This window comes from Rhamphochromis sp. 'chilingali' (genome assembly GCF_963969265.1).
Source record: "Rhamphochromis sp. 'chilingali' genome assembly, chromosome: 20".
Lineage (NCBI taxonomy): Eukaryota > Metazoa > Chordata > Actinopteri > Cichliformes > Cichlidae > Rhamphochromis > Rhamphochromis sp. 'chilingali'.
This window is the reverse complement of record NC_137947.1, coordinates 27,797,143-27,812,712: the sequence shown is the minus strand read 5'-3', so window position 1 is coordinate 27,812,712 and position 15,570 is coordinate 27,797,143. Positions and strand designations below refer to the sequence as shown.

The window sequence follows — 15,570 nt, the reverse complement described above, 5'->3', positions numbered from 1 at the left end:
AAGGGCAGAGAGCTCCAGTCCGACTCAGACGCCAGCAAGGTGGAGGTGGAGTACTGGTTTGGGCTGGTATCATCAAAGATGAGCTTGTGGGGCCTTTTCGGGTTGAGGATGGAGTCAAGCTCAACTCCCAGTCCTACTGCCAGTTTCTGGAAGACACCTTCTTCAAGCAGTGGTACAGGAAGAAGTCTGCATCCTTCAAGAAAAACATGATTTTCATGCAGGACAATGCTCCATCACACGCGTCCAAGTACTCCACAGCGTGGCTGGCAAGAAAGGGTATAAAAGAAGTAAAACTAATGACATGGCCTCCTTGTTCACCTGATCTGAACCCCATTGAGAACCTGTGGTCCATCATCAAATGTGAGATTTACAAGGAGGGAAAACAGTACACCTCTCTGAACAGTGTCTGGGAGGCTGTGGTTGCTGCTGCACGCAATGTTGATGGTGAACAGATCAAAACACTGACAGAATCCATGGATGGCAGACTTTTGAGTGTCCTTGCAAAGAAAGGTGGCTACATTGGTCGCTGATTTGTTTTTGTTTTGTTTTTGAATGTCAGAAATGTATATTTGTGAATGTGGAGATGTTATATTGGTGTCACTGGTAAAAATAAATAATTGAAATGGGTATATATTTGTTTTTTGTTGCCTAATAATTATGCACAGTAATAGTCACCTGCACACACAGATATCCCCCTAAAATAGCTAAAACTAAAAACAAACTAAAAACTACTTCCAAAAACATTCAGCTTTGATGTTAATGAGTTTTTTGGGTTCATTGAGAACATGGTTGTTGTTCAATAATAAAATTATTCCTGAAAAATACAACTTGCCTAATAATTCTGCACTCTCTGTATATGGAAATACAGTATATAAGGGAAAATCAGAGTCTGTACAATTCTAACAAGGCTGAAAGCCAACACTGGGTATACACAGCAACCTCTATTCTTCAGCGCAGCCTGAATTCTCCTAGGCAAGCTTTCAAGTAGTCTTCAGGAATAGTTCTCCGGGCTTCTTGAGGGAGATTCCTCTTGTTCCAGTCAAGATGATACACGGTGTTTCAATAATGTTGAGGTGCGGGCTCTGGAGAGGCCATTCCTACTATATGCCATCTTACTGATAGTGTTATGTTGTATGTTTTTCTGTCTAAGACTGAAAGTGTGTTTGTGAACACTGCTGCCAGATGCTTTTTAGATGCTACTGTCTGGTTTGTGACTGAAATGCAGTCCCAGGACATGATGGATTCTCCACTGGTTCCATGATCCTCTTGGGGAAACTCCCATAGGGCTTAAAATCTGGGACTCTCCACCAGTTACTCTTAGAACTGAAGAAGCTTCTCTGATGAGAGGTGGAACATCTTCAAGGAAACTTAAAGAAGTCCAGACACTTTTCTTTCCAAGCTCCTTAGACTACCATGACCTGGGTGACTGAGAACCTTCACAGACATTTCAAATTTGGTTTGTGTAATTTGGCACATCTCAGACTTTTCTCCTGGTTCCTTTCTTTGGTTTTTTCTTGACAGCCACCCTTCAATTAATACTATTTCTATGAGACTTTGGGGAACCAATCAACTGTCAGGTGTCAAGTCTTCTACATTTTTATTTTAATTTCTTAAGGACAATACTTTCAGATACTGTTTATCTGTTGTAAATAGTTTTTTGACCTGACGTTTTTTCTTTTGCCCTCCATTTGTTCACTTTCCTCAAATATTTTACGGATACACTATGTACACCAGTCAATAGCTGGAGAATTATTGCTCAAGACCATTTTAAAAAGTACTAAAAAGTCTGGTGCCTTGGAAGCAAAATGTAAGAAATGAGAGGCCAGTTTGGGAGATCAGTATAGTCTTGCATTCTGTTAGTACCATGGTCTGGTGGGTTAAACGTTATGCTTAAATAGTGCTGCCGCATGTGTAGATTTCAGGAAAGTTGAGTTTACATGTCTACCAGTGATTTAAAGCACATCATTCACATTTCCTTAAAGAAGATTGTTGCCTGATGGCAAAGAGGTCCTGGGTTCAAATCCATCAACCAGACTGGTGCTTTTCTGTGTGCCTGTGTGGGTTCTCTCTGGGTATTCTGGCACCCCACTACATGCATTTTAGGTTAACTGAATCAACATTGCTTGTAGGCTTCAAAGTAATTGTGAATGGTTGTCTGTCTCTTAGCCCTGATGGCAGGTGATCTGCCCAGTGTGTGTATGCCACGAGGTGATGGCACACCAGCCATGTCTCCTTTTGCGTACTTATTGAGGAAAGATGTGAAATCACTGATTTTTAAAAAAAGGTTTTCCAGGGGTTCGGTTTGTTAAATGTTTTTGCGTTTTCCTTTTGTTGCTTCGGTTTAATGTTCAATCTTGTGATTATTCCGTTAAATTCCCTCCTCACATGGTGGCACATCATTTTCAGGATGACAAAGTAAAAGCAGGGGTAGAGGAGGACCAGAGGGAGGAGATTATTAGAGACTTATGAGGCAGTCACAGTAACAATCAAGGATTAAAATCATTAAGAAACCCAGTCAGGCAAATATTATGGCTGCCCTCGAACAAAATACATCAGATGCTTTGCTATTTATGAAAGCAAAGCACAAGTCTTCTATTGAAGTAGGAAGCAAAGCAATAAATATAACATAAACGATAGTAGGTAACAGAAATAAAATCTAAAGTACTTCATGGTAGTACAGAAAGAAAAAAGAGGCAATAAAAAACATCAACTTATTATTAAAGCACGAATGCCGTAATGTCAGCTACAAAAAGTAATGCAAACGTTAAGTCAAATATTAAAAATTTCATGAATAAAACATCACATTCTGCTGCATAAGAGGAGCAACTGTTAGGTGAGAGGTCACTGGCTACATACAGAGATGCAGTAGGAGGATTGAAAATTGCAATGCAGGAAGGACACAGCATACATTTCACACGTGCAGAGTCAAGTAGAGGTGAATATAAGCAGAGAGATGACAGTACCTTGGGTGTTTTCGTGCTTCTGCCTGTTCTGACATCTTTTACCAGGGTCAGGTCCAACAGCTCTGTGTCCTAATGAAAACACACCCACACATAGAGCACACACACACTCACGCAGTCAGCTGTTATCTGGGAGCTAAAGGCCTCCTGCTGTTTCCTGTTAAGGATTTAAGCCGACCTGGAAAGAAAGTGTGCATGTATGTATGTGTGTGCACATACATACATTTTCATACTTTCAGGTGACAAAGCTAACCCCTGGGTTTTTGAACGTCTGGGTGGCCACTTATGATCGCAAGGCGATTGCACAAGTCACCTGATGGGAAGCAATCTGTCTCCAAATAATCACGGTCCAACTCAGACTGACTCACTCTCAAACAGGTTGGGGAGGCTTTGCAAGTAATTGATGTCTAATTTATGAACACTGACAGTTTGCCAATGTGTTGCAACCAATCTGAATCAGTCTGTGCTGCTGAGTGCAACTTGTCTGCTGTTCATGTCTTTGCAGCAGCTGACTCGACTCAGCTGGTTGACAAACTAGCTGTATTTTGGTTATATCCTGAAATAAAAGCTGGAATGCTGAGTGTTTATGCCATTCTGCAGTTAAATCACCATCTTGCAGCAACTACCTCATTATTTGTGGAGGCCTTTATTAATATTTGTTTCAAATCTATGTGGTTCTGATTTGACTGACTTTGAATGTAAGTATTTACTGTACTTTTCTGTTTAATGCAAATTTCTCTGTATGTAGATGGCAACAGAGTTGCTATTTTCACTGCTTTATCACAATAAATCATCATATTATCACAAAAAGTTTGCATGTAATTACCAACCTGTTGCTATTTAACTGTAAGCTAACTCAGACTGATATCTGACCAAGTCAGTGTAACTATCATTTGAAGACAGGAACTGGCTGTGAGTGGTCACAAACTTCAAAGCAACCATTTCAAAGGTAAGAAAACTGTAAAATCATTACACATGGTGGGAATCATTTTGGCTCTGCTATGATCTCCAACTGCAGCATTTAGTATATCTTTTTCTCTGCATTCCAAAAACATAACTGGTTATTGTTAGCACAGTGAACCTGAATGTTGTAAATATGTATGCAGTTTCTGTAGTAGATAAAGGTCACAGACAAGATTATGTGGAAGCAAGATATTTAGCATCTTATAGCAAAACATAACATAGCATAGCAAAAACAGATCAGACTAACAGCTAGACTGTATTGGTTATATTTTTGTGTATAAAAAAATAATAAAATTGCTTCACAGGTGCACAAAAAATGATTCAGACAACATTTAATCAAACTTAAAATGGAAAATTAATTTAAAAAACCAATCTTCATTAGCAAATTAATTTAGTCAAATGTGCATAAAATAAGAAGGTAATGAAACATTTAATGATTCATCTTTGATTCAGAATCTAGTCTGAAAAAAGTTCCAGTTTTAATGACTGAAATACTGAATATTGATGAGTCACCAAATCAATTAATGTCACTTTTTGAGGTTTCAAGCTTAATTTGTTCCTCATCATTTAATATCTACAGCCAGTCTAAGAGAATTATATCTAAGACAGCTGATTTTTGTGCTTAACCTTGTTTTGGTCGGTCCAGTAGAGGTAAAATCCATGTGGATCCACATGCAGAGTCACTGGAGTGACAGTGGACAAATCCTAGGGAGACAGGTGGAGAGAATGAAAATAACCGTAAAACATCATAAAAACTCAAGCGAAAAATCATTTACGTAGCTAATGCACTCATAAAAATGTTCTACTTTCTACTTGGTAGGGCGAGAAAATTATGTAAGAATACACTTGTCTGTGGTGGCATGAAGTGATAGTGATTCATACTGTAAGTGTCCAGAATCTTATTTTACTACTCACTACAGCGTGACCTCTTTTAACCAGGGAACACTAAGCGATTTCATTTTCATGTTACAGAAGTTCTTTTCAGCTGTCATAACACTAACTATCTATCCATATTAACCCACCATGATAGTTCCTAATTGGCTCCAGGTGGATTCAGACAGAGCAGCTCTTCTGATGTTTTGCTGTTTGAAAAGTCATAGCATTTTATACACAGCAGGTGTCTCAGAGGACCGGTTTCTGTGGCTAATTACTGGTTAAAAATAAAAGCACCTTGAAGCCTGGTGTAAATATCTGGTATTGAATGGACAAAAATAATACTTACTAAGTATTTTTTATATGGGGTTAAGCAGTTTGAATCCCCCAAATTATTTGATAAACTGATGTTTTGAAGCTTGCAGCCAAATTGAATATGCTTCAAGGGAGTGCAAAGATTTGTGACTATGTAAAGCTTTGAATCTATACAGTTTAGTAAAAGTTTAATCAGAGTGGTTTCAGTTGCTTTTCTGCAAAACAGAGATAGGGTTGGAGTGACTTTATTACAGGTACTGATGGAATCTTTTAACAGTTTCAGTTGCCATGAATCAAACAAAAAGGTTCAAAAGATTTAATGTGACAGATCAAAAATAAGTTAATAATCAAAAATAAAGCAACTTAAGCTGTACAAAATCAATAATAACAGCAAAAAAGTCTAAATATCGAACAACACAAACATGCCAGTGACGCCAGAAGAAGACAGCATAGCATCAAAAATTAAAGCTGAAATTTGTCATTTTTGCAAAGTTGGTGAAGCAAACTTAAGACTTCTTTATAAAGTTGATTAACCTGCAGCTTTTGTAACCGGGGAGCTGTGACTTATAGTTATAGTTACAACAAGACAATTCAACCAAAAGGTTTTAGACATCATATCATATTGACAGTATATGTTAAATTGAATCCAATATTTTTGCTGGTTCAGTAATAGGAGATTCAATGAAATAATGAAGGCTACTAAAGGATTATTGTATAATAAAATAATAATAATATTGTTAAGTTGACTAATGCTGTTAAAGATTATAGTTGTAACATTGGTTGCTTTCGACCTCTCGAGTTATAAATATCAACATGTCAGAAATGAGAGAGATGGGAAACTTTGCTGCTTAAATAAACCACCAAACTGCATGTCATTAATGTATGATCTGAGCAGAGTGAAGCATGATACCATGCAGCTCAACTCATCTGCTTAAACTAGCTCACCGGCTTTGCTTCTTCCTATTCCATACCAGCACGGATTGGACTGATTTCTCTCCACTTTCAAATCTTTTGTTCTCATTGTCCTAGAACACTGAATCTTCCTAAAAGGGCACACACAAACAAAGACTATGGCATGCCAGTGCCTTCTCATCCCGGGGCTTGTAATGCTACATTTTACTGGATGCCTCCATGCTATGCGTAATGTGTCCTTTGTTGTTGGTACCTTGACACGGACTTGAAAACAATCTTGTCTGAGGCACAGGAATAAGATGTTCCAATACAATTTAATGTTACATCTAATTAATATAGTGCTGTCCACCTTCTTATAAGCTAAACCTTAATTGATTTGATGCTCAAACCCAACAGCTGTATTATCTGTGTGCAGAACAAGAGCAGGGAGGTGTGAAACAGTGACAGTTTCCCACTTCCAGCATGAATCTTTTGCATCTTTCACAGCTGCACACAGTAGTGAAGGCTTTAGCCTAACAAGGTTCTGGACTCAGTTACTGTGAATGGATATCAGTTTTGTACTTCTACAAAACTGCTCAAACTGTTTTGTTAATATGTAAAAATTATTAACAGGAACAGAGATCTATTTAGGTATTAGTTAAATGAAAACCATAAAAAATGCCTGGCACATAGGTTAATTGGGCTGCTGCTTTATACTATACACTGCCAGAAAACCAGTACATGGTTAGGGTTAGGAAAAGAGTATAGGTAAAACACACCCACTTGAAAAAAGTAGCTCATACTATTGACATGTGGGCTAACTTGCGTATAATCGACCCATACACCCGCATGAAATGATGCCCCAGGGACAACTGGAAAGGTTAATGTAGTTTGGCAGCTTGTAGCCATGACAGGCAAAATATCCGTTAGCAAAGTAAAAGGGTATAGGCTACTGAAATAAACTAATCCCCTCTTTGAGGAAAGCAGCTGAAATCAATACCAACAGAAGCTAAGGGCACTGATGACCAATTCAGATTCCTTTATTGTCATTCAGTCAATACATCACAAGTGCATTGCTGAACAAACTTACAAGCACAGAAAAATCACAATAAAACAGAACCAGGTTTAAAAAATCTGTCTATTAACCACTGAATAATGGACAAAAAAAATTAAATAATATGAAAAGGTATGAAATATATTTTAGGGATACAAATGCAAAAAAGAGCCTGGAATATCCACTAGTGGCCAAAAGTCCACCACAAGGAAGGAATACCACCTAATAAACCAACTATTATCACCTATCACAGTAACTAAATACAGTAACTGAACAACACTAAATTAGTCACTGAATTCTAAAATTTCCCATATTTCTTCAGAATCTTTAGAAAAGAACATATGTTCTCCTCATACGTAAAAAGCTGTGAATTGTGAGTGAGAATAATGGAATTTATTGATTTAAGATTTAAGCTGGACTATTCCAGATGTCACAGGGAGAAAAGAAAGGTATCCTCGTCAGTTCTATCATTATAACTTGTCTTTAGTCCCAGCTCAGAATGTTGCACCTTAATTTAATGGTGCAAAATTATATACAGGGGTACACAATAATTTAAATAATTAATTGTTTGCATGCATGGAAAATGACTAGCATTAAAACTCTTACTAAGGCTCTTACTAAGACGGTTTGTCTGTCACACATCAGCATCTGCTTTTCATGTGGCACAATTGCTAACCTCGGCAACACTATATTTCTATGGTACTTCTTTTTCTCTTTGTTTTCCTGATCGTACACAAACTGTTTCATAATGCTAGTCAATAAAATCTGGCAAAGCTATACCTCTTACCTGCTGTGCTATAATTAATATAGCTATTCAAAAGGGCATATATTTAACCCTTGGAGGGACTTTTTACTCCATCCCTATTTCTCAGAAGGCACAGGAACCAGCTTGAGCTCAGTCCTCTAAACATTAGATGTCCATACTTATAAAGTTCTTCACATTCTTTTGCAGGATTTTTGTTTTCTTGAAAGTGTTAACACAGCCTACATTTGGAAGAAGAAAAACCAGAAGAAGAAGAAGCTCAGAAGCTGGTTAACTAGCTCCCTGGTTGTCACCTGTTGCCATAGCAACTGATTCTATTTTTCATAAAGCCCGGCTCTACATGTTTGAGAGATTCAAATATCAAAACACACACACACACACGCACGCACGCACGCACGCACGCACACACGCACGCACGCACGCACACACACACACACACACACACACACAAGTTTAAGCTATTGTGAATGGATTCAGCTCTGCATTGGATTAGTTCTTAAGTACTTCTCCATAAGTATGATCCATGACATTATAAAGCTCAAGGCAGTGATAATAAACACACACACACACCTGATCTGTTTAGGTGCTGGTAACCATGTCAGTTACCATGGCAACCGGACAGCATTTTTTTTTCCTCCTCATTGTCAGCGCTCTGTACTTCAGCATACCAACACACACACATGCACACAGAGGAACACACACAGCTCTGCAAATACCTTGTGTTTGACTGTGCTCATGAAGGGCACAGGAGTAAGTATGTGTGGGCTTTATACACACACAGTACATGAATACTGGTGGATAGAAGACTGATCAGAAACACATTTCAGACACACACCTACATACACACACACACTATCTGCCTCACTGGTAAGATCCACAGGTACTTACTGCCAAAGCTCAATCAGCAAATGAATAGTAAACACATCTGACAACATGGCACATTTCCTCCTCTTCCTCCTCAATTTCTCACGCTCCACATTAATTCAGCTAGTTTCAATTCTTTGACTGTTTCCTCAGCCTCCTTATTTTTTTCAAGTAGTAGAATTAAATAAAACTATTTGCTTGTGCTTGAGGAAAATCAGTCCTTACCTCATCCCATTTAATGAAGTTGCTTCCGTTCCTCAGCGTGTGAGAGACGGAAGGAGGTTGGAGTTTCAACGCGTGGACCCCCGGCTGAGCACTCGCCATGGCTTCACACACACATTAACCCTCACTTTCTCTCTCTCACACACATGCACGGACTAGAGATGCTCAGATGCAGGAATGCTGCATGTCAGTCATGTCCGAGCTGAGAACTCCTCAGAAGTCAGGCATAGATGCTCAGCTGCAGCAGCATCCTCTCCTCTTCTGAAGAAGAGTCTTGTATTTTGTATTTTGTCTTTGCTTTATCTTTGTTCACTCTTAATTTTTTTTTTTATTTGAGCCCTTCTTCTCTTTCTCCTTTCTTTCTGCTCTGTGCCTCTGTTCTCACACCTCTTTTTTCTTATTCTTCCCTCCTCTCTTCTTTCTCCCTCCCTCTTCTTGTCTCCCCCTCTCTCTGTTGGTGCTGCATCTCACAGAGAGACAGACTGAAACAGATGCCTTCGTGGGAGACAGGATATGTGTGTGTGTGTATGTGTGTGTGCATGCACTGCCTCCACAATTTGACTCATCGGCGACATGCGCACAACGGCAGCTTCCCACAGATGGGGGAGGGGTAAGAGAGGGAGAGCCGGAGCGACAGGGAGAGCGAGGGAGATAGAAAGAAAGAAAGAGAGTGGGAGAGATGGAGAGAAATGAGGAGAGAAGAAGAGGAAGGAGGGAGAAAGAAGAGGAGAGAGAGAATAAAGAGCTAGAGGGAGAAAAGAAAAAGAGAGTGGGCGTTTTAGTGGAGGGTGAATCAAACCAAACCAGGATTATAGTCAAATGAGGCCAGTTTTGAATACACACTATATTAACAGCTATATTATGTGCTTCCTATACCAAAGGCATTAAATCTATTATAACAGCCTCTGCTCGTATGGGTAGGTTCGTCATCATGCTGTGAAGCTACGGTGCAGGGATTTGAACATCAGTCAGGTTTGGTGCTGATACTGTGTCATGAGGCTTTTACTTAGACTTTTTACTTAGGTTTGGTTGAAGATTTGGCGACGTGCTGGTAACGAGTCAGCTTGTTTACAGCCAGCTTTAAATTTTTGGTTTCTTTTGTTAGTTTGATTACTCAACTGCTTAAATTTTATTCAGGCTTACACAACAGAAAAGAGTAGGAGTAGGATCAGCCCTCCCGAGCTATGATCCCCCCCCCCTCCCCCCAAGCGCCACCCCACCAAAGACATTGAAGTACAGTACTGTTCATCTTACAGTCCACATTGGATGAGAGCACAGATCAGTACCAATGGGAATGTAACTGAGTACATTTACTTCAGTGCTTGTACTAGTATTGTGCTTAATATACTTATTGCACTTGCTACTAATTGCACATACTTATTAGTATTGCTGTAGTTACTTGGGTATTTTTCAGATTCATTGGATCATTTTAGATAAAGCTATAGTGCTATACATAGCTAATTAAAAACATCAACAGCTGTAACATTAAATATATACACACATCAATAAACTGCTAATTTTAATCCAATAATATCATAAATAGGATTCTGAAAAGTGTAATTTTGAGTGAACTATTAGCTACTTAAGTAGAATTATAATTTGTACATAACTGAAAAAGTAAAAAGTCTAAATACTTTTTTCCACTTTGCTTTAATAAATCTAATAAAAACAGGGTTGCAGATGAGCTTTATAATTTTAGTGTGTACACCAGTTTTCTACACATACACCCACCCCCTCTGCATTCTGGGTTCAAGCATATCACCCCATTTAAAAATTGCATATCTTTTAAATGTAGTCTTCGGTATAAACAAACATTTCCAATGTGATTTATAGAATTTTAAAAATTACATTTTACACATTTAATACATTTAATACAAGCCAGCTTTGTGCTCAGGGGAACGGTGAAGGTAAAAGCAGAAACAGAAATCCCCAAGCTGTTGTCACGAAGCTGGGAAAAGCTATATTATATCACTGTGTGCTGTAGAATTTAGGTTTTCCTTAACAGAGACCATAGGATTGTGGCCAAAACAGTTAAGCAGCAAAAGTATCTAGAATGTAGGAGTTTCCACAGACACAAAATACACAGCATTACTTTCTTTGTATTTTTATGGCTGTGATTTTTATGTTTACAAACACAGCTAATTATAACAGAGGAAGAAAGAGAGTGGGCGAGATGGTGAATGTTGAATAACTGAATATTGGATGATATGAAGGAAAAAACAGAACAATTGAAGACAAACAAGCACAAATCACCGACAATGCGTTCCTTCCTCTAAATGCAAAATCTGAAATTGGCAGGTTTGATGCAGTCAAAAAATAATTACCAAAGTGTTAGTGGGAGTGTAATCATTCAGTGGAACAAGAAGCCTATAAGGACATTTAAGGACATAACCTTGTGAATGTCTGCAATATCTGCTCCTGCGTGCTGTGTTTAACAATAAGCGGTAGATCTAAATCCAGTTCTGTTTTCTGAAAAGCAATCTCAGTAAAACATGTCACTAAGTGCTTACAGAGAGGGACACAAAAGAGATACATAAATACAATAAAATGCTCATAAAAATGCATTTCCGGTGATTTCACTGGGAAAGCGGTGGCACAAAAAGGTGAGCTCACACATTTATGTGTCTTTGGAGGGATGAAAAAAATAATTATTCACACAGTGTGCTATTGGAACCATTTTACAATAAGTAGCTGCGTACAGTGCTTACTCTGAGGATTGATTTCCCATTTCAGTAAGAAACAAACAAAAATAATAAAAAGGAGAAGAATGTTATCCCTGATGCTCTATAACTTACAATTCTTATTTTAGGCAGAGCGATTTGGCTGTCGTTTTTATTGCAGAATTAATAAATAAATTAACTTCCACCATATTAATATGGATCCAAGAATCTCCCAGATGGAAACTGGGTAAATAAAACCAAAACTAAACAACACAGTACGTATGGTTAAATATCATGTATCTAAATAAGTTTTTGATGAATTGATCACATAGACTGTATGTAAAAGATGGCTATGGCTTTATTAGTTTTGAAATGTGAATCAGTCATATGTAACTACAAAACAGCTATAGAGCAACAAAACTAAAAGCATTCAGAATAGTTTGTGTGTTGTATCTGTAAGCTGTATATAAAAGAGTTAAGGCTTTGGCTTTGCTTTTCTCTTCTCCAAGGAAAGAGAAAAGTGACCCCAATAAAGTGACTTAAACCTGCATTATTTGTAATTGCCAGCAGGGGGCAACAACTCTGGTGGCAAGAAGGAGACTGAATGTATGCAAGTCTGTGGGAAAATGACTCTATTTCTCCCTTACTTTATAACCTTGATAAACACTTCTTAATGGGTTTATAATCTCAGTCCCTAGCTTCAGGTATTTTTCAGATCATTTTAAGGTATTTTAAGGTATTTTTCAGATCAAATAGAGAAAAGAAAGGAGTATAAAATAAGGTGGACCTTCTGATCTGAGTAAATCACTTCCACTTAAACGTTTTTTGTGCCCTAGATTGTCAGTCAGATCTACCCCTCACTTGCAATAGCCATGTTCAAAGCAACAAGATGCTGACGACATCATATTTTAATGACATTCATATTTTGAGATTGTTGTAGTATTTTCAAGTGTCATTAATGACGTGGATTTAAGATAGCAAGACAGGGAACACTGCCCACCCATTGCTGTTTACCTTAACACATGTACCTCCTATGCACACTTATATATGAAAATATTTATTTCCATATGCCATTACATAAGTCACAAAAACACAGAGCTTGTTGCAATGCAGCAGTGTGACCCCATAACCTCCACAGGGTCTTACACACTCATGATATGCACTATTTCAGGGCCCACTTTACCAGCTATGCAGCCTCCTACACACTCACACTTCAGTGCATGAAAAGACACGTGCAGAGACTCATGTTGCCATGATACTGTGTGATACTGTTCGTCAGCGCCAGAGCCAAAATTATCTGTAAATATACAAAATTAACATTTTGTTGACAAGCTTGGCTGAAAAAACAAAAACATGACTGTATTGAAACGATGAGCTACATAAATTTAACATGAATTTAACTTTTACCAAAAATGCCATTTAGTCTTGTTTAGTGAAAAGAAAAGATGTGAGAGAACACATCTGAAGTCTGTGCTCGCTCATCAAATATCTAAGCAAGGCATTTTTGAACACACAGACACCGAGCTCTAAGAGCCGACAGATTTTTAGATGAAATCAAAACCAACACTGATGAAAATGAGGATTAAAGAGGCATTGTGTAACTATATTTGAGCCAGCAGCAGAAATGTCTGAAATGGTTAAAGCATCTATCTTTGTGGCTTTACCTACGAAATTTAACCTCAAAGTTAAAGTTTGTTAAAATCTTCCTTCGAGATTCAGAATAACCAAATAATCTAAATGCGTTGACATTAAAAGGCAGAAAATTATATCAACATGACAAGAATTCTATATACTGATTGAAGTTAATTTACAGTGGAGACTGACCAGGACAATCATGCAGAGAATTGCAGCCTAAGAAGAGAGTTATGCACATCTGCATATATTAAGGCAACTTTTCACACTTGAGCACAGCAGATGATATAGATACATAAATATGGCCAATTGCTCATCAAATAACCTTTTCACTTATGTCCCAGGGACAATGTTTTTAACAAGTATTAGCTGATGAGAGTGTCTATGTTTGTCAAGATGCCATAAATGATTATTTTGACTCTCCAGTTTCCTCTCTGAACCTTTTTGTGGAAACTAGCTCTGATGTCTGCAATAATATATGCTTGTTGTTTAAAATAAAAGACACACTTACAAATAATGTGGATGTATCTGTATATTTTAGCAGCTTTGCAGTAAAATCTTCTGGCTTCTTGAGCTCTGAGATGTGACAAAAAACAGCAGGAAAAGAAATTGAAATAAGTCAAAAGTGCAAAAGAGCAGGTAGGTTTTGCACTATGGTGAGATGACACAGAGCAACTGAGAAACTCCCACAGCCAGGTTCTGAGTTTTTGTCACGGATGGCTTCAGTTCAGAATCTTCCTGTTAAATTTTCATATAGCGAGTGCAGCGAACACAGACTGTAATCGGTAGCTAAGTGCTGCCTTTTAGTAGCATTTCTGGGGGTGCAGAGTTCTCCAGTGAATTTCTTTTCTGCATTTATAATTCAAGCAACATGAAACACGTTGCAAGTCTTTGAGGATTAGATAAAAAAAAAAAACACATAAAAAAACTAAGACCCATTTAAATTATAAAATTATGATCAACTGAAGTTTTTGGCAGTTTTAAAAATGTCTGTTAAAAACAGACTTGTCTGTTAAAACAGGTTTTTATTAGAATTTACAATGACAGGCAGGAACATCAAACCCACTCTCTGATATTGTTTAGTTCCCTCTTATGGCTACAAAACACTCGTTCCCGAATGGCTTCTACAACACCCCTGATGATGTCTTGTCACAATAAGATTTTGGCAGCAATGTATTCCTTCTTTATTAGATTCTTGATTAGATTCAGATATGGGAAATGAGGTGTCCAAAATCAAGCTGAAATCTTCGTTTTGTCCCTCAAACCGTTCTTGAACCATTTCTGGAGGGTGGCAGGGTGTATTTTCCTGTTGAAAATTGGCCCTTTCAATCAGGGAATACCGTTGCCAGGCTTAAGTAGGGGGTTATGTTTGAAACTAACACCTACTTCAATGCTTCTCAGCAAAACATTGCTCTGAGCTTCACGCCACCTCCACAGGCTTGCCTTGTTCTCACAGTGTATCCTGCTGCCACGTCTTCCCAGGTAATTGCACATGTTGCTGCCAACATAAAAGAAAAGGAGATACATTAAACCAGGTCCCCCCAGTTCATCTTCTGCCAAACCATGTGCCTACTGTAGACCCCTTCAGGGATGAACAGGCATCAGCAGGAGCAAAGCCCTTCTAGAAGAAAATCAGAATGAATGTGGGCAGTTTTCTGATATACCCTATACACCAAAGTGGGCTATAAAAATATTCCATACACCATTATATTACAGTACCAGCACCTGCCTGAACCACTGATAGGATGGATCCATGCTTTGATGTTATTTAAGTCAAATTCTGACACTTTCGAATGTTGCAATAGAATTTTTCCCCTAACATTTTTCCAGTCTTTGTGAATACTAGTCTCAGTGTCAGTCCTTCAGTTCAAGGTTCAACGTATTGTGCATTCAGACATGTTCTGCACACCTGTAGCAAGTGGTTATTTGAGTTTCTGTTGCCTATCAGGCTGAAGCAGTCTGGCCATTCTCCTCTGTCCTCTGACATCAACAAAGTCTTTTCACCCAAAAAGCTGCCACTCACTGGATATTTTCTTTAGATTAGTAGTTTCTAAATGCTCTAGCACAAAAAATCACACCATGTTCAAAATCACTTAATTTCCCATTCTGTTGCTCTGAATTTCAGCAGGTCATCTTCACCACATCCACATAATTTATTTAGCTGCTGCAATGTGAATGGCTGATATCTAATTAGTTAACAAGCAGTTAACAAAGTAGCCAGTGAGTCTGTTGTTCCCATTTTAGCCACAGACTGGCTCTTGATTTTCCCGTAGATTTCTATTCTAGATTCTTTACTTTTCATATCTCCACCTTATATAGTATATCTACAATAGCTACAGCTCCAGAAAGCTGCAGTTCAAATTTGTTGTGACA

The 15,570-nt window shown here is 38.1% G+C and overlaps 1 protein-coding gene across 1 annotated transcript in view; it reads right to left on the bottom strand.

The window, feature by feature from the left end:
* plcb1 (phospholipase C beta 1) overlaps positions 1–9,335 on the bottom strand; it is a 37,420-nt gene extending 28,085 nt beyond the window's left edge. The window contains exons 1-3 of the mRNA XM_080868110.1: positions 8,909–9,335; positions 4,551–4,628; positions 2,964–3,032 (exon numbers count right to left, since the gene is read on the bottom strand). Coding sequence (XP_080724236.1) covers positions 2,964–3,032; positions 4,551–4,628; positions 8,909–9,007 — 246 coding nt within the window. The 5' untranslated portion in view covers positions 9,008–9,335. The remainder of the gene's footprint in view (positions 1–2,963; positions 3,033–4,550; positions 4,629–8,908) is intronic.
* Between the last annotated feature and the right edge of the window lie 6,235 nt (positions 9,336–15,570).